Raw genomic sequence first — 19975 nt, 5'->3', positions numbered from 1 at the left:
TCCTATTCTCATTGCTGTTAATAACACGAGATAGCACACCACTACTGAAAAAATAAAAAGAAACACTCTCAGATGGGTTCAATTTTACCTTTTTAAGCTTGAATCACAAGATTGACTAGTAAATTTTCAAAGCATTCTAAAAAAACTGATAATACGGACAATCATATGCAGATGGAGCTTCGATCGGTTGACATGATCTAATTTTTGGCGGTAAATTCGATTTAGATTCAATGATGATATTCTCAAATCGGGTTAAGATTTAGTTTTTTAGACTTTTCAACTTCGTGAAACTATTGTCTCCAATTTATTGTTTCCGAGAAATTTCCCCCTCGAAACTTTTTGAATTGCTGTCACTTGTTCTTTCATGCTCGGCTCCAACGCATCAATTGAAATTTCAGAGGTGTTGAAAGTTTTTGCGGTGGTATGCAACCAAAAAACTAATTTCTAAAGAGTGAATGTTCATGATAAGAAAAGTCATGATCAATAATACCACAACTGACTATAAAATCAAGTCCTACTAAACCCACTGAAGATTGAAATTTGTTACAGTAAGATAAATAAAAAAAATCAAGAAACAATCTCATTCAATCTTGACTATTTTGCATGATTTTTTAATAAAATTTTTCTAAATCTTTAGCAATACCTCATCTCTTCTGAAAATTCATCATAGTCGGAATATACGTTGCCTGCCGAAAATATTTCTGATACTCGTAACTCCAACTTATGAACTGAAACCGAGAGACATTGACATTTTGCACTTGCGATCAGCTGAATTAAAGACAACAAAGATAGGGTTTTTTTACATCGAATTGTTACTACGCAATGTCCGGTCAATTGTTGCCTTCGACCTCAACATCAATAGCAAAGCCGAATGGTTCTGGTGGGACCAAAAGGGTGTTGTGTACTATGAGCTGCTACAATCAGGCAATACTAAAACGGGCGATCGATATAGGCTGTAATTAATGCGGAATGCAAGCAAAATATTATGAAGTTATTCTCCTGTATGACAACGCTCGGCCTCATGTCGCAAAAGTCGTGAAAAAATATTTGGAAACGCTCAATTAGAGCATTTTGCCGCACCCGCCGTTTTTTCCTGATATTGTTCCTTTTGATTACTGGTTGTTCCGATGGATGCATCACGGTATGGCAGGTCATCGGTAGATTTTTTTCGCAGAAATCAAAAACTTGGATCATCTCAATCACGAGACATTTTTTTCGGGATGGAATTCGAAAATTGCCTGAGAGGTAAGAAAAAGTACATTTAGGGGTTTTCTTTGTTAGTGCAAAAAGCACATATTTTGTTTCTATTTCTTCGCGTTTCGCCTTCGGCTCATCAGTGCTTAAAGCAGCTCAAATTGAACTGCCATCTCGTGCCTAGCAGTTCAACTTAAACCGCTAAGCAGACACAAAGTTTGAACTATTTATGCAACCCTTAAATAATATAACACAGGTGTTATATTATTTCTGACGTCTCAGGCGTAAACGAATGACAGTTTATTACTGGCCGTCGCAGAATGTGCTTAGCGGTTTAAGTTGAACTGTCAGGCACGAGATGGTAGTTCAATTTGGACTGCTTTAAGAACTAATGAGCCGAAGGCGAAACGCGAAGAAATAGGGAAAAAGTATTTAATAGCGATAGACGATACTTTGATTAATATTTAAATTCTTTTCAATTTGAAATAAATGCATTTTGACCCAAAAAACGATTTTTTTTCGTCCTCCCTGTAAACGATAGTTTACAGCCGTTTAGCCGAAGGCGAAACGCGAAGAAATAGGGAAAAAGTATTTAATAGCGATAGACGATACTTTGATTAATATTTAAATTCTTTTCAATTTGAAATAAATGCATTTTGACCCAAAAAACGATTTTTTTTCGTCCTCCCTGTAAACGATAGTTTATACTCTGAATAAGAAACAAGTCGAGCGTTAAGGGTGCGAAGAAAAATAGCCATTCAGGCAACAGAATAGAATCTTAGTAATTTTTTTCATTTTTGAAAAAGTGTTCGCCTTTTTTCCATGTGTATTTAGTACTCGATTGATTTCTTAAAACTTCTGCTTCCGCACCATTTTTCTGTGGGTGTGGATGTTTTTAAGAGTTTTCAGATTTAAAATTTGAATAGAAAAAAAGGCAAATTATAAAATGGTAGATGATTTCTTGGTACTTAACATTTAAATATGATTTCGGGCATATGGCTGCCACGACTATTTTCCACAAAGGTCATTCTGGAGGTCCAATTTCCGACCACTTTTTCAAGCATTTGATGGCGTATTTCATCAATCTCACGTTCAATATTGGTTTCCAAAGCATCAATCGTTGCTGGTTTATCCACACAAACCAATGACTTCACGTATTCCCACAAAAAATAATTGAGTGGCGTCAAATCACACGAACGCGGAGGCCAATTCACCGGACCATTTTTCAAAATAATGCTGTCGTTGGAAAGTTCGATGAGATTGTTTCGGACGCAGTATGACAAGTGGCATCTCTCTCCGATGAGAAGAGAAATAGGTGAATAATTTGTTGCTGATTAGTTACGGGAATTTTGAATTTGTTGCTCAATTTTTTAGGACTTCACATTCATTGACAGTTTATGTGAAGGTAACGAGGCACCCCTTCTAAAAAAGCTTGAAAGCAAATCGAAACGCAGTGGATAATTTGTTGGTTTGCTAATTAGTTACGGCAATTTTGCATTTGTTACTCAATTTATTTTTTATATCTTTTTATTTCATTTAGCTTGATTTTTCGTAACTTCTTTGTAACGGCCATGCGACGTGGACACTGAAGGACACTTTTGTGAATCAACCGAATCAACCTGAATGAGTATGTTATTGTGTCACAAATTATCTCAATGAAAAAAAGCGGGTGGGTAATGTCAGAGACTTAACTGGTTGACGTGAATACGAATGAAACTGTTATGCTTTTTTCAAACTCCCGTATCCATAATAGTTCCAATGAAACATAGAAAAATTAACAACACACTATCCATTTAGTTTTGATTTGTTTGCAAGCTTGTATGGAAGGGGTTTTTCGTAAACTTCATATAAACTTTGCGAAGTACTCAAAATAATAAAAAAAATTGAGCAACAGAGTCAGAATGACCGTAACTAATTATAAACTAATAAGCAACAAATTATTTATCTATTTGCGTTATCATCGGCGAGAGATGCCTCTCTAAGTTCACGTTCATAAAATCTGGCAATTGTGGCCTTTTACGACATGGCAGTAGGAACCCAGTAATCCTATGTTTGTTTGTTTTTTTTTTATGTGGAACACATCTTTATTTTCTATATAAGGGTGCAAATCAAAAACTCAAGGAAAAATACACGTAGAAATGTGATCAGGTTTTAAACACTTACAGCTCAGTTCATTTTGTGTCAATTATTAATGTTATTTCATCATTTGATTGGAAATATTTCTAAGTTTCGATTTGAATGCATCAAGCCACGTATTTTCAATTTTATATAATTGAAATTTTGATTAGTAGCGAGCAGTGTACTATTTTGTCTGTTAAAAATCTCCGGCATACCGGATTTCCCTGCCTTAGACGACGGTTTTGAAGGAGTAAGCGACAGAGTTACCATATACACAGATTTTTTTGCCGATTTTTTAAGTTGAAACACAGATTTTAAAATGGTAACTCTGCTAAGCGATATATCGAAGGGAAAGCATCGCTCTGATTGGTCAATCGATGAAAAAGCGAAGCTGCTGGAAGCACGCGAATCTATAAATAGAAGCGAAATTATAACTAACGTTTCAGTCCTACGCGTAGCATGCTAGAGGTAGGTTGTTGCTAGACAGCAAGACAAAAAGTGCCATAAAACGATTTGAAGCTTTAATTGGTATGCTCTGATCTTTGCGTCATGCAAGCTCGGGTGAAATTGCATGTTATGTCGTTTCGCCTGAGAAATTGACAACCCCAGGATGAATTTTGAGTTCTTAAGATTAATTTCTAATTCATATAAGATGAATTCGATTGAGAATGAGAAAAAGTTTATCGCTTCAACCGAGATTTCAGAATGGTAGAGAAACTTAACGCTATAAAAATAACTGCTTGCATACAAAACTTGAACAAAAGTTTGACTGAGAGAAGCTTAAATATCCAAATCGCAAGTATGTATAAAGATATAATTGCATGCATTTGGGATATTGGTGTAATTTCATCGGCTATAAAACAAATACAAATCAAGATAAACGATGTTCGGTGTTGGTGCCTAATCAAGATCAATCTAAGCAGACTCTCGTGCAATTGCGGATTCAAAAGTGTGACGATTGATAGAACTTTTTGATTGAAGATCATTAGAAATTTTGTTTGTCTCGTTCCACATCAATGGCTCGAACAACCCCATGGGGGTGATCCTTGTAGTTTTTTTGCTACTGGATTCCACACGGCCTTTAGGTTGATCATGCCTATAGAAAGATAGTAGATACTACCAAGTTCCTAGTGGACCACAGCCTCTTTATGTACCAATGGTGGCAATTGGTAAAAACGCCGTCGTCTGACTGTAACCGCCTTCTGCGATAGGAGCAAAATGAGAGGGTGCGAAATGGATTGTGAGCTATAATCCATTTCCTTCAGGTAGTTAAAAAAAAAGTTCGGTTTGCGGTCGTGTTACAGAAGTGTATTTAAAATTCGTTTCAAATTCGGTTTCCGTTTCGATAGTAATGGATTTAAAGGGTGATTATTTGCTGGTATCTTTAAGGCAACACTATTTTTGACACATCACACATGAATCGTGTCTTGTATCATTGTCAAACTTGTTCAGTTTGCTCTATAATTTAATCATGAATCGACTTACAACGTTACTGTGAATGGCAAGCGCTACCATGTGATGATTGAAGATTTTGTTTGTCCGAAATGGAAGAATTGCCATTGACATGCCCGACATGTGGTTTCAACAAGACGGTGCCACATCCCACACGGCACGCGAAACAATGACCAAATTAAGAACCGTCTTCGGTGAACAGTTTATTTCACGATTTGGGCTTGTCAATTAACCGCCTAGATCGTGTGATTTAACGCAGTTTCGATCAGTCATATAGGTTTACTATTATGGTTTACCGTGGTGAAGTTTAAAAAACAACGAAGTTTGAGCAACAAATTATACCAGTAGATTCAAATTTGGTTTCCCGTAAAGTGATTCGAAGTTATTTCGAAATCTTTTTCACTTAGGAATTTAGAACTTTAGCTATGTGAAAAACAAATTTTGATAATTATACACACAAATAACTAAAAACAACATCGTTTTAGTTCTCCATCCGATGAGCCTGGCAGCACTGCCTCTCGCAAAAGAGCTAGCTTTTTGATTCGATTTCATTCGTTATTTTTTGAATTCTTCCGATTCCGCAACCACAATTGTATTACATTTCTTCTTCAGCAAAGTTGATTCGTCTTTCCTTTCCTTTCGTATGTCTCACGGACACGGATGCAATCGTAGCGGTTTATTTAATTTCCTGCTTTGATCGGTTTTCGTTTCCCACACTGTATGCTGCTGCTGCTGTTGGTATGTACTGTTAATCGTCTATACACACACAAAAAAACAAGCATTTCAAGAAACTCAATTCGTTCACCAACCAACCAGCTGAGACTTTGTGGCTGGTGGAAATTTCAACGTGTTTCAGCCAAAGGCCATAACAGTGAAGGGCGGCGAAGCGAAAGCTTTCGGTTGAAAGTGTAAGCGGTTTTTGTTTGTGGTATGTCTGTGTTTGCTAGAAACTACCACTAGTGGGATACTATTTTTATTTTCGTCTACAATGCGGAACTCACTGTGTGATTCACAAATCACATAATGAAATTTACTAAAAGATCATATCTCGCGTTGAGATGATCAATGCTGCACTGTACCTCTATGGTCTACAATCACAGAGTTGTGTAGGTTCATTCTACTCCAGACTGATGTGGTGCCAAATGAAATATTTAGTGTATTCTTATTGGTCTATTTGTCAGTGGTAACTAAATGACACTCACCTTTGGTGTTAATGGTGGAGATCTTGATCATCTCCAGACCGTCCTTATCGATGATAGTTCCGTTATAGATGACACTGCTACTGCTTTTCTCACTACGTTTTTTCGGTGATTCTGGCATTTTTTGCTCTTGCTCTTCGTCCTCCTCCTGTTCGTCGTCCTCCTCGTCATCATCCTCCTCGGGATCGGTACCGTTTTCGTGTTTTCGTTCCAGCTGTTGTTTATTAAGGTGTGCCCGGTGAGGCTGTGTTTCGCCATCGCTGCCACTATCGTTGCCACTGGCACCAGCTCCGTTATCCGAATCTTCCGAGTCGATGATAACTGCTGCTTCGCGAACCTGATGATACTTACTGTTGTGACTGTAGCTACTACTACTGCTGCTCACCGCTGCGTTCTGTTCTAGCAGCTTTTTCCGAGCGGCGGCCTGTTGCAAAAACTTCCTCTGCTGATCCGCCACAATCTGATTGATTAAATCTGGTGGTTCAATGGAATCACAGGCACCCTTACGCTTCTGTTCCGGCAGCTGCTGCGGATAGTACTTATCGTAGTACGCCGAGTAGTCTGCCTTCAGCGGACGATGCAGGTGCCGGGAAGAATGTTTACTAGGGCTGCTGCTTCCTCCGCTACTGCCACTGCTGTGACCGGAAGTAATCTTCAAATCTTTCATAAGGCTCTGGTGGACTGCTACGGAGGATGCGACCGAGGAGGACGCAAAATATTCCTCGTGGTGTTTCTTCGATACGGACGTCGTCGCGCCACCTTTGGCGCGATTACGACTCATTGTTGGGAGCCGGGACGCTTGTTAAATGCACCGATTCACCCGCGACACTTTGCACTATTGGAACTATTCACTATCGGCTTCTCGGCTTATATACCACTTATACACTTGATAGCACTGTCATTGTAATGATTTTTCTTTTATAATATTATACAATTTACACCGTAATATATTCCTAGTAATTCGCTTACTATTTGTCACACACGGTGGAATCTGTAAAAAGTGAGAAGAAAAATGTATTAGAGTTATAGCATAAAAATTTGAGTTATGGTGATAGTAATAATAATCGTATCTCTCTTTTAACGAAACTCACATAGTTAATTTTGAAAAAAATACTATAGAATTCACGCGTCATTCACGCCACGTTCAAATGTCAAAAATACTCTGTTTGGTTTGCCATCCTAGACAAGAGACATTGAAAAGTTGAAAAGACTGAATCCGATTTCCTAACATTCCAAAATTTCATTGTCGAGTTCGAAATGAAGAGCAACCGGAGGCAATTCAACAGCTAACAATGCATCCCGAAAAAGGTTGACTGTTTAGAGAAGTTTATACATGTTCAATCGAGAAAAGCCAAAGTAATAAAATTCGACCCGATTGACATGTGGCTCTACCCGGATGGTGCCACATGCCACACTGCATGCTAAACTATACCCCAATAGCGAGCCGAGTTTGGTGAGCTATTAGTCTCGATTTGAATCCGTTGGATTATTTTTTGTGGAGCCTAAAACTTATTATTTCTGCAGCATTTCACGTTGTTGTTTATGCCGCTGTACACGCTCATTAAAAGTGTCATTACTAAAAAATAATATCATCTTAATGAACGTGTATGGTGCAGAAATGACGAGTTTTCTATGCAAATTTGTAATATCATTACTTAGTCATCATTAAAAATGACAAATATAATTCACGTGTAAGGGCGCTTTTGACTGCAAATTATTAGGAAAGCACTGTTCTTTCAATAGCAAAAATTTGGTTATGATCCAAGAGAGTAAGAAATTTTGGACAGATGAGAACAAATTTGAAACTGTCGTAGTGGAACATACTATCGGTAATTGTATTGGTCGGTAATGGGAGAAGTTGGAGCAGGAATCTCGGATGGTAAAATGATCATTCAATATAGGGTAACGGCTCACTATTTCATCTCATTTGTAAGGACGGTACCTCAAAAACCCTAATTTAGTCAGTAAAATCACTATGAATATTTCGAATTTCTGATTAATTCATCTTGTTCCCACACTTCTTGGAAATCAAACTTATATTTAAGAAACAGCTAACAATACTTCTGAAATGTTTACTGCTCTGTTCCTAATTTCATCTCAATGGATTTTAATTCATCCTATCATTCATCTTTTTAATTAACAATTTCGATAGCAATCCAGACAAAATATTGCACTATTACACTCTCAGGCTCAAAATTTCAGAATTCTTATAAAAAGGGCCTTATGCCAACTGTAAGACAACACACGATACTTTTTGAGGTAATTCAAAGAAGAAAAACAATTTTTGTTGATAACATTTTGAGAAAACTCGGCAACCTTGCGATAGGAAATGAGATAAAAACAAGATACAGTCAAGTGAATGATTTGCAAATTTTCATATCATAATCTTGAAGATTTTTATTGCTTAGCGGGTAATTTTGGAAGTTTTCAATCGTTGATTGAACAAGTGAAAAGTGATCATTACTAATTATGAAGTCATCCAACATTGAATAGTGGTGTGATTATGTGAAATAGTGATCATGTTTTGAAGCGAATAAATAAGTAAATATTCAGAAACATGACGAACTGTAAAACTTGAAACTCCAAATAATGGCTCCATTAATGGACCCTTTTTAATGATGGAATTTTCTATGGCACTATTGTCTTATAAAAATATCGCTCCTGGGTTGGACAGAATCAAATTCAACTTCTAAATTGGAAAGTGAATTTATCTTTAAATGGAAAAAAACGATCGCTGAAGGATTTAAATTCATTTTTTCAATGGAAAGTGTGACAAAAATCCCCACCAAAAATTTCACAGTTTGGTTCAGGTACGTTGAAAAATGATTCATGTTCAAAGTTATGAGATGGAGCTCAGATGAAATAGGGCGCCGTTACCCTAATTCCAACAAATCATCGTTCGAAGGATCCGCCCACTCAGACTTATCGCATTCTTATAGTGTCAACAAACAGTATTATGAGGCATCCAGGATGAATACTGATAGGTAGCATATGTATGTAGTGAGTTATCCAATCGATGTCATACACTTTTGCAATAAAAACTGTGTACAGTTTTAAAACCCAGACTCATACAATTTCCCTTTGATTAAAGAATGATATTGATTACTCGATTGTTTGGACACAGAGTTGGAAAATTCTGACAAATAAAATAATAGATGGATATCTTGCGAAAAAAAACGAACTCAGCTTTCCGAGCTGTATTCGATGAAATTCAGAATAGTTCAATTGCAAAAACAGTTTTTCCAGATAGAAGAAAGTTGCAGGTTGGAATCCCGTTTCTTTGTAGATTATTTTTGCAAATATTATTTTCTTCGTCAGTTTGACTTTAATGGTATACTGATAAAAAGTTAAACTAAGTTCATGACGACTTGATATTTATAACGAATCAAATTGAAATAAAGCTACTATACTTTTATACTTAGGTCTTGGAATTGCATGAAACGTCGAAAATTAGTATCATCTCAAAAAAAATATTTTGAAAAAATTGATCCAATTATTCCAAACTAAACGAATCAAGTGAAATTCTGCACTTCTGTTACTTTTGCATATAAAATGCTAGCCAAACAGGGTATTATTTTTGAATCAGCTGCATTGAATATGTTTTGTGATTGGATTTTCAATCAATTTTGGTCACAGTATTAACATCATTAAGCCACTGGTGCGAAATTACTGTATTCGGGCTGTATACATTTTATGCAAAATCTATTTAAATAGATTTGAATCCATTGAAATTCTTTTTGTCATTCGGATGCATATCAAGTAAGGTAGCTATGATTTGTCTCTACCTCAGCACCGTGTTCAACAAAACTCACACACCGGTAACATGCATTCGTGCCTGTGCTGTCAGTCTGTCGGTCAGTGTCAGTTCGGTGTTGATGTTCGTTTTTTTTACAGCGTGTACGAAATCGAACAACAAAAACACAGCGTGCTTCGTTCGTAGAGACGGTGTTGTATTTCCTTCCTCCGTACCAGCGCATGTGTTACGTGCCGGTGCGCTTAATAAAATGGTTTAAAATTTTTGACATTCATCACATTGTAATTCTGTCACCGGAAGTCAGATCCAGATGAAACTCAGGAGTTATGTTTGAAATCATAAGACCATTGATTTAAATATAAATTTGTAAAAATCCGATATAAGTTTGTAAAAATGCGACTGATACCGGAATGAATACGTTTGGCCGTCAACTGGCAATGCCTATCAATTGAAACTGATTTGAGCCTCCAAAGCAAACAAAGTCTTGGAATTTGACCTTTTTGTTTCAACAGACTTCGCAGCCGACTCATAACGCATGAACCCCAAGCAACACCATTTTTCCGTATTTTGCAACACTACTCTGTATAAATACTTGAAATGTGCAACACTCTTTATCCTGCCGGAATCGGAAGTTTTTCATAGGACCACACAGCGTGCTTCGTTCGTAGAGGCGGTATTGTGTTTTCTGTTTCCGTACCAGTCCATGTACGTACCGGTGCGTTTTATAATACGGTTTGAAATTTTTGATACTCAGCACATTGTAATTCTGAAAATGGGAGTCAAGTTCAGATGAAATTCAGAAATTATGTATGCAATCTAAAGACCATTAATTTGAATGTAAACCTGTAAAAATCAGTCATGCCATCACACACAGTAGTTATCTAGGGATTTGATCGCAAGGAACTGGTTTGTACTAAAGGCACATGACTTTTTTCAATTTTTCGTTTTGTCTTCGACTCGAACCAAACCCCGAGATTAATACTAACTGAGAACAATCTGCATGTCGAAAACTTCTTTACGTTCGGCACTTCATCAGTAGAAAAAACACAGTGCTTTGGTACAATAAGAGTGTTTCAAGTAGAGATAACTTTACGTCTGCTTAGCGATTTATGTCAAACTGCTGAGTGGCGTAACAGTTCAACATGAACTGCTGTACCCTGATGAGTTGAAGACGAAAAAATAAAAAAATAAACACACACAGTAGAGTTCAGCTCTTGATGAATTTAGAATCACTATAACAACAGTTGAAATAAAATAAATAATATAAAAGTGTTCTATTGTTTTGATCGAGACTCCAAATTGTGTTTTTAGTCGCTTCCAGCTTCAAGCCCCAGTGGGCTGTGTTGGTCACTACCCAAAATGGACACAATCACACCGGCTGCATATTCTCCCTATTTTCACTGTTACTCCCACATTCGGAAAGAATCCGTCATTATCAGCTGCTACGTGAGACATCTTCGCACACACTTCCTTTCGAATATACGCACATACTTCAATTTACACCAGACAACAAGAGTTTCCGATATGAACGAACAGCTAAAAAGCACAAAACCGCTTCGCTCTGTTTGTTTCTGGTCGGCAGCAAATTGGGACACGACATCGAGAGTGATACAGTTATATAGTGTTCTTCACTTAGTGCGAGACGGTTATCCGTTCCTTCCCAACTCGCATTCCATACCGTCCCGTACCAGTGCTAAGATGCGAAGAAAGATTTCAATTTAACCAACCTTCGTCTTCATCCACGGCGAGAAAAAAAAAACACTGCTCACGGACACCCGTTTTCTGGTCTGATGCAATAAATCCAAATACAAGAAAAAAAAATTCTCATACAACCGATCACTTGCAAAAAGGTCCTTGACTGTTTTAATACCTTATGTTACAGAGCAAAACACAGATCATTCATTTGGGAAAAATCGCGCGCGTGGCACCCATCAAAAACAAAAACGACCGTCTCGAGGAACGTTGAAAATCCGATTAAAGTAACTGGTGGTCATCCCATCCCCAGCAGGTCTAGTAGTGCTATGGTGGTAGTCGCCTTTCGGGTGTTGTGTGTAAGTGAACGAAAAAAAGGTACCAACACATAGAATGTACTCTCAGCAGAGCGTGAAAAACGGAAAGGGGAGGAGGGGTCCAGTTTCATCGTGTGGGTTTTGTTGTTGTGTCTGATCGCTTTGTAGTACATACTAGAGACACAGTAGATCCCATCCCTTCGAAGCTTAGTATATGAAACACTCATCCACAATTGCACAAACACTTTCGTTACTGATGACACTACAGCAAGTGTTGCAAGATGGGTTGGTTAATTGTTGCACGTGTTCTAAAAAATTGCGATAGATTATCAATGATTGTAAATACTTTACATTTACTGAAATTCAGAGAAAAGAATCCTATCACTCACAATATTTCCAATGGATGACAACCAACTTTTCGGAACATCCCCTACAAACTACTGGGTGTTATTTGGTTCTGCATAGAACCATATCACGAAAGTTAGAAATAGTATCCGTGATACGAATGATTCGAAGAGAAAGTGACAACACTGAACTTTTATTTTTTCATTTCACTACACTGTATTAGTAGTACGTACATCGATGTTTGTCCGAAACCGTGTCGTTACAGACCGTTACCCTTCTACACGGCATTAGGACACTACACTACCCACACCACTAAGCCTCCTGACTGACAGTGAGAATAGCGGAGACAGTCGTCGTGAGATAGGAGTATTTGCATTGCACTGTGGCTTGTTTTCATACCATACCATACCATACCCTACTGCTGTCACGATATGCGAGTCCCAATATGTACGAGTAGGACGAGTGACTTTGTATAACTCTGTCTGGTTGGCACACAAAAACAACAACAACTTGGTTAAGCAGTACCGAGCAAAATTAATTGTTATCGTGAAATGATCAACCGAAGGTCTACACACTAAGGCTAGGGAGTATGATTTATCGTTATCTAATTATGGCGACCAAGAGATTACTCTTGTTTTTCGACTGTTTACCTCAATGGAGACAACGAAGATTGAAGGCCTATTTCGGTGATCTAATGTAAAACTCAAAACTTTAACGGAATTGCAGACACCAGCTAAACCAAATTTTAAAAAATGAAAAAACGCTTACTTCAGTATTTATCTGAGAAGCTTCGTATGGCGTGAAATCCAATAGACTTTCTAGGTTGTTTTGAAATATTTATCAAATGAATGAAAGATTAAAGAAATTAACATTGAATAAGGACGAACCACTCTAATAAGCCACTCTCTGGAATCTTACCCAATTGGATTTGATATACTTCAATCGAAATGAACGAAACAATTTGAAGATATATGTGCCACGTACAAGTTCGGCGGAAACTTTATAAACCAGGGAATCCCAAACTGGTCTCTACAGCCCACTAGTGGGCATTAGCTTATTTTCAGTGGATAGTAAACTCGAAATTGTTAACAGGTGGGCAATGAGTCGCAAATAGTGGGCTTCGATACTTAAAAAAACTTTCTGAGAACGGTCCTGAGTAAAATGTATTCATGACAAATTTATATAGACATGTGGGTAATATATCATTGCGAAAAACAATTCCATTACAATCTATCAGTTGCAAAAACTATGTGATTAGTGCATCATTCAGTTCTTGTGAGATTTGTGAGAAAGAAAACGAAAGTGAGAAGATGAAAATTTTAACACATGTACTTCACGCATGGTGATTTGTCGACAATACGATTCAGCTACATGAGTCTTCCTCAGGGCTCATGCTTAAACCCCCTTTTATACAACTTTTACGTAAACAACATTGATGGATACATCAACACATCTTGCACGCTAAGACAACTTACCGACGACAGCGTTGTGTCTATTATAGGATTCAAAACTGCCGATCTCCAAGGACCATTACAAGATACTCTCGACAACTTGTCGACATGGGCTCTTCAAATGGGTATCGAGTTCTCTACGGAGAAAACTGAGCTGGTTGTATTTTCGAGGAAGCGAGAACCAGCACAATTACAGCTTCAACTAAGGGGTGAAACCATAGCTCAGGTCTTCACATTTAAATATCTCGGGGTCTGGTTCGACTCCAAAAGCACCTGGGGATGTCATGTTAGGTATCTAAAACAAAAATGCCAGCAAAGAATTAACTTTCTTCGTACAATAACCGGATCATGGTGGGGTGCCCACCCAGGAGACCTAATCAGGTTGTATCAAACAACGATATTGTTCGTGATGGAATACGGATGCTTCTGCTTCCGATCCGTGGCGAACACTCATTTCATCAAGCAGGAAAGAATTCAGTATCGTTGTTTGCGTATTGCCTTGGGTTGCATGCAATCGACTCATACGATGAGCCTCGAAGTGCTCGCGGGCGTTTTTCCATTGAAAAACCGGTTCTGGGATCTCTCATATCGTTTGCTCATTCGATGCGACATTTTGAATCCTCTGGTGATTGAAAACTTCGAAAGGTTAGTTGAGCTTAACTCTCAAACCCGTTTTATGTCCTTGTATTTTGATTACATGGCTCAGAATATTAATCCTTTTTCGTTTGCTTCCAACCGTGCTCATTTCTTGGATACTTTTGATTCTGCTGTGTTTTTCGACACATCCATGAAGGAAGAGATTTGTAGAATTCCGGATCACGAACGCCCTCAAGTGGCCGCTAATAATTTTAATAACAAATTTAGAACAGTCAACTGTGAAAATATGTTTTATACTGACGGATCAAACATCAACAAGTCCACAAGCTTCGGTATCTTCAATCAAAACATCACCGCTTCGTACAAACTCAGTGATCCGGCTTCAGTTTACGTCGCAGAATTAGCTGCTATTCAGTACACCCTCGAGATCATTGAAACCTTGCCCAAAGACCATTACTTCATTGTCACGGACAGTCTAAGCTCAATAGAAGCTCTCCGGGCAATGAAGCCAGGAAAGTATCCCCCTTATTTCCTGGGGAAAATACGGGAACACTTGAGAACTTTATCTGGACGGTCTTATTCAATATCGTTAGTCCGGGTCCCTTCGCATTGTTCCATTCCGGGCAATGAAAAGGCAGACTCATTGGCTAAGGTGGGCGCATTAGAAGGTGATATTTATGAAAGACCAATCTGATTCAATGAATTTTTCAGTATTTCTCGTCAGAAAACTCTCGAAAGTTGGCAAACTTCATGGACGAATGACGAACTGGGACGATGGCTACAGTCCATTATCCCTAAGGTATCGACGAAACCTTGGTTCAAGGGGATGAACGTGAGTCATGATTTCATTCGCGTTATGTCACGACTCATGTCAAATCACTATACATTCAACGCACATCTCCGGCGTATCGGGATCGTGGAGAACGGGCTTTGCACCTGTGGTGACGGTTATCAGGACATCGAGTATGTCGTGTGGTCGTGCGTAGTGTATCGCGACGCCAGGTCAAAGCTACTGGAATCTCTCAGGGCCCTAGGTAGACTGCCTGAGGTTCCGGTTCGGGATGTGTTGACGAGTCGGGATAGTTCATATATGCTTCTCATATATCATTTCCTCAAGTGTAATGTGTTATTCCTCGCTCAGAAAGTATAAACTCCACCCACAGGTTCGACACTAACATTCACCCGATTCTCTCGATCCCCGTCCCTGTCCACCATCTTATTGTCACTAACATATTTTTTTGTCACTAACTTTTTCGTTCCCCCTATCCCTGTTTCTTCACCATCTCGATGGCAACTGATTAGATCTCTGTCGTTTTCAAACATTTTGTTCCCACACCCCCTTTTTACCCCGTTTCCCATAATATTTACTTTTATTCATTCTCTTCCGTAACATCACCACCCACGGAAGACCGCTCCAGTCGATGATCAGCCACCCGGGGGGCCTTCGTAGCCTGGCGGACCCACACGGACCGAAAAATGCGGCCAACATAGATAATTACCAACGCCATCTGGAAGACTCTCATGCTAAATTCAATTCACCGGCCACTACCGATCGCCAGCTGAAAGCTGGATTCTCGACAATACGCGACCCCGATACTACATTACATAATGAGACTATTCTAGTTTTATGTTAGATGATAATTAAGAATAGAAAATACCCTTGGCATCTTAGAGCTTAAGCAGTGTGCCTTAATATTATATTATATTATTGAATAAAAAAAAGATGAAAAAGTGGTGCAGAATTGGTCAAATAAGAATGAGTGTAAATAGTTTCAATGGTTCATTAGAAATTCATATGATGTCTATATTCCAAATTCAATTCATACAAAATACAGATAAAAAAAGTTCGGGATTCAAACACAGAATCCTGTCAGGAATTTAGACCCAGAATCTAGGCCTGGGATCAGAACTTATGTCTGAAACACACAAAAACTAATGTATTCCTGTCAACGGTGGGCCCAGGTCCAAAATGCAGACCTAAAATTCGGATCCCGATTTTCGCTCAAGAAGCCAGATCCATGTTCTGAAACTAGGTTCAGAAACTAGGTTCAGAATACAGGTGAAAAGTCAAGGTTTAGGATCTAGTTTCAGGTTCAAAAACTCTGTCAGGAGCTGATCCGGGGTCAGAATGCTGGTCCAGAACCAAAGTCCAAATCCAGCTTGAATATTACCTTTCAGAATCCATATGCAGATTTCAAGTTCAGGTAAAGATCTTTGTCAAATTTTTTGAATAAAAATTGGAATTCTGAATTTAGCTCCAGAATCCTGCTCCATATTTAAACCCGAAACCTTCATCGAGAGTTTAAGTCAAGAAATCAGATTCAGGTCTATAATCCAAATCGATGCTCAGTATCCAAGTGTAGATTTCTACCTCAGGCTCAGAATCTCTGTCAGTATTCTGGTTCAAAAACCATGTCCAGATTCAGTATTCAGATCCAGATATCTTGTCGGATATCCAACTCCAGGGTCCTGGTTCAGAATCCTGGTCTAGGTTTAGAATCTCTATCAATAATTTAGTTTCAGGTTTAAAATAGAGGAATCCTACAGAACTTAGACCCAGGATCCAATTTAGACTCACAGTTCAAGTGCAAAATAGGTTCAAAGTTTAGTTTCGAAGACTCTGACTGAAGTTCAGAAAACAGAATTCTGGTGCAGAATCCAGGTCCAGAATCTAGGTTAAGGTCTCTGACAGGAATTTCACTCCAGGTCTAGATTCCGTATCCATGTTCCGAATTTAAGTACCGTATACTAAGTTCAGAATCCATATTCCGATAAAGAATCTCTTTCAAGAATTCAGGTTCAGGTTCAGTATTCTAGAATCCAGAAACCTTGCTCGATAGTTCAAGTTCAGTTCAGTGTTGTCCACATACGCCACAAGAAAACACGTCTAATGCAGAACTTTTCTCTATTAGCCAATAAAAAAAACGGTCTGAAATTATGACTGATAAAATGAAAATAATGAAATCCAAAAACTGGCGTCATAAGCTTTCAGTTATAAATCCGTCTGCAACCTTCTCCAATCCGGGGGAATCATTCTGCAAACTGAACTACTGTGGATGTTATGATACACAACGCATAAGACTTCCGGCTAAAAAAGAACTTGTTATATGGTCTGACTGTGCACGGTCGGTTAAGATCACAATTTAGTTGATCCCCTGTGATCCAAAAACTCTAAAAACCTGATTCAGACACTAAAATCACTAGAATTATTCCGCATTTCTTGGAAAATAAACTAATATTCAAAAACATGTTTTAATCCTAGTGGTGCTATAATGCCTTTCTCATATAATTCTTGTTTCCATTAATATTACTGAAGGATTCTTCAAAAGACTTTTTTCAAATATTGAATAAGAACAAAAAAGTTTGTTCGCACACTTAAAAAAATTTCTTGAGCTCGGCATAATAAAATGCCGAAACAGATCGGCAGCACATAAATTTGCTGATTACTCTGTTATCAATACGCATGTTTCTGAACTTCGTTAAATGCATTTACTGACACTTTGGAAAAATGCTTCACTAATTTCTTGTTGAATTTATCAGTAAACTACAGATATGCCGACAACAGCAGAGACGTTTACCGAGATTTCGGAATTTTCTATTGACAAAATGGATAGTATTTTAGAGGTACATCACATCAGGCTTTATGGTTCCATGAAAAATGGTGACGGTGACGGATGTGAATAGTTTGGTAAAATTGAATGATCTATTACAAAATATGCTCCAAATTCTAAGATTTCTAAAATTACAGATGAGACACTTCATAGCTCGATATTATGTAACTGTTTTTTAAAAAATATCGATAGAATATGAAATGCTTCTGCCTAACGCGTCAAGCTTCAAAGAAGCGTGGAACCACTTGCAAGTTAAAATATTGGACAAAAATAGCGACATGTTTCGTTTTATGAAAAGTGATTTTATCGGAGTACTCGCGATTGTATAAGAAAAACACCCAACTCGGGGCTTAAAGCGTCCTCGAGACGAAACTTCGGGAGATATGCGAAAAAATAACCCAATGCATGGAATAGTTAAATGGATGGAAGTAAGTTCAATTTGAACAATATGCAACATTTAATATTGAAAAATGTTGAAGTTTAAAATCAATATACTAAAATCTATTTTTAGTTTTATATTGCCGTGAATACGACTTACTTTACTATGGGGCGCCTTTTCAAATTTTACCCTCTGAGAGAGTGATAAGTTTTCGATCGTGAATATCTCTTGTTGTATCTAACGAATCAACATAATTTTTGCTACATGCCATCGGAAATATGATCACAATTTTATGATAAAATTTTCAGTTGTGTGACATAATCTCAAATGTTTGGTATAAACGAGTATCAAAGAGAATAATTCATAAGGCGCGTTTGCCTTTCTTGTATTTTTAAAGCTCATGGCTCAGTGATGTGTGAAAGGATTTATATAATCTAACTACCAATAGAATCGAAATTGTTCAACTTAAACGTGTATAGCAACAGCATTGAAGTATTCCTATAGTACACTATTGAAAAATCTGTCTCATTTGACCCATGTCAACACCAGCCAATCAGAACGCGTTCTGAGGAAGAGAACAAAATATTTGCTGCTGTACAACAAATCGTTCGAGAAAAATGTTCCGAACAGTGCTTAATATCGTTGTAAGTTCCACAGGAATGAATCCCGTACAGCATCCTGATAGTTTCTTTCAATAAAATGCAAATCCAAAAATGAAATAATCGACATTAAAATTCTGTATGCGGCTATTTTTGTAGCCGTTAGGACCACCCATTGGTGAAAAAGTTACAAACGAAATCACGTGAAAAGAAACCTCTTAACAAAAATTGGATCAGTTTGGATTCTATCGTCACTGCGAGCAGATGTATTGTGTGTCGTTTGCAAAGCTAGTTTTGCTTCCGACAAGAGCGATTACGTCACAGCTGCTAGTCGTTTGCATTGGTGAAAAAACAACGAAATGAGGACAACACTGGAAAGCATCACACAAAATCAGCTGTTCTAATGGCTCCAAAAGTTTTCTAAAGAACTATTAGGATTTCGTGCTTGCAAATCGAAGGTAAATATCCTCAGTTTAGTGCAAATCTAGAACAATTTGATTAGATTTGTGCACTTTTCGCTGTGTGAAATTGCGGCAAAAAAAATCGTAAACCCTCTTTAAGTGTAAATAAAATGAATTTTTGATCCTAAATGACGTGGTAAGAAATCACAAACCAAATTAATAGGGTAACTTTTTAATTATTGATGATTCAGTGAAAGTTTCACTGAGCAAACAGAAAATCTTCTGCTGACGTTTTCGGCATTATTTGACATTTGTCAAATTTGAGGGTGCCGAGACTCTCGGTAATTCTAATTTTTTCCCAGATGATTGCTGATTACTCGATTGGCTGTGCGAATCTCGGTAATTTTTTGTCAAGACTCAGCTAAAAAATTTAAGTGTGTGGGTATACATCAGTATAACCTTGCCAATTTTTATCAGTTTTAACCCAAGTGCAACCAGAGAAAATTAATAAAAAAAAAATACCAAACTTGGGTTTCACGCTACAAGTTTTTTACTAAAATAGTAACAAAAGAAAATCAGGTTTGATATAGCAAACATTGCTGCTTGAAACTAACAAACATGATGATTATTGTTCTCAGTGAATTAGTTTATTTAAATCAATATTTTGATTAAATTAACATATATTTTTTGCAAAATTTAGACACTACTTCGATTTATATTCGCTTTAAAATTCAAGTTTTTGCTCGAATTTTAAAATTTCTTTCCTTGATATACTATTTGAATAGATGTACTGCATGGACACACTCTTATAAACTGCACAAAGCATATTTTTTACAAACTGCCTTAGCGAAAAACATTGCATTATA

The 19975-nt window shown here is 37.6% G+C and overlaps 1 protein-coding gene across 2 annotated transcripts in view; it reads right to left on the bottom strand.

Annotated features, from left to right (window-relative positions):
- LOC131439595 (ribosomal protein S6 kinase alpha-5) overlaps positions 1–19975 on the bottom strand; it is a 72801-nt gene that overhangs the window by 51028 nt on the left and 1798 nt on the right. The window contains exons 1-2 of one of the 2 annotated variants that reach the window (XM_058610814.1): positions 11445–11875; positions 5967–6954 (exon numbers count right to left, since the gene is read on the bottom strand). In XM_058610814.1, coding sequence (XP_058466797.1) covers positions 5967–6744 — 778 coding nt within the window. In that variant the 5' untranslated portion in view covers positions 6745–6954; positions 11445–11875. Of the gene's footprint in view, positions 1–5966; positions 6955–11444; positions 11876–19975 lie in introns of those variants that run through there. The other variant, XM_058610812.1, reaches the window with a different exon arrangement.

This window comes from Malaya genurostris, chromosome 3, assembly GCF_030247185.1.
Source record: "Malaya genurostris strain Urasoe2022 chromosome 3, Malgen_1.1, whole genome shotgun sequence".
Taxonomy (NCBI): Eukaryota; Metazoa; Arthropoda; class Insecta; order Diptera; family Culicidae; genus Malaya; species Malaya genurostris.
This window is presented reverse-complemented; position numbering and strand designations above follow the sequence as displayed.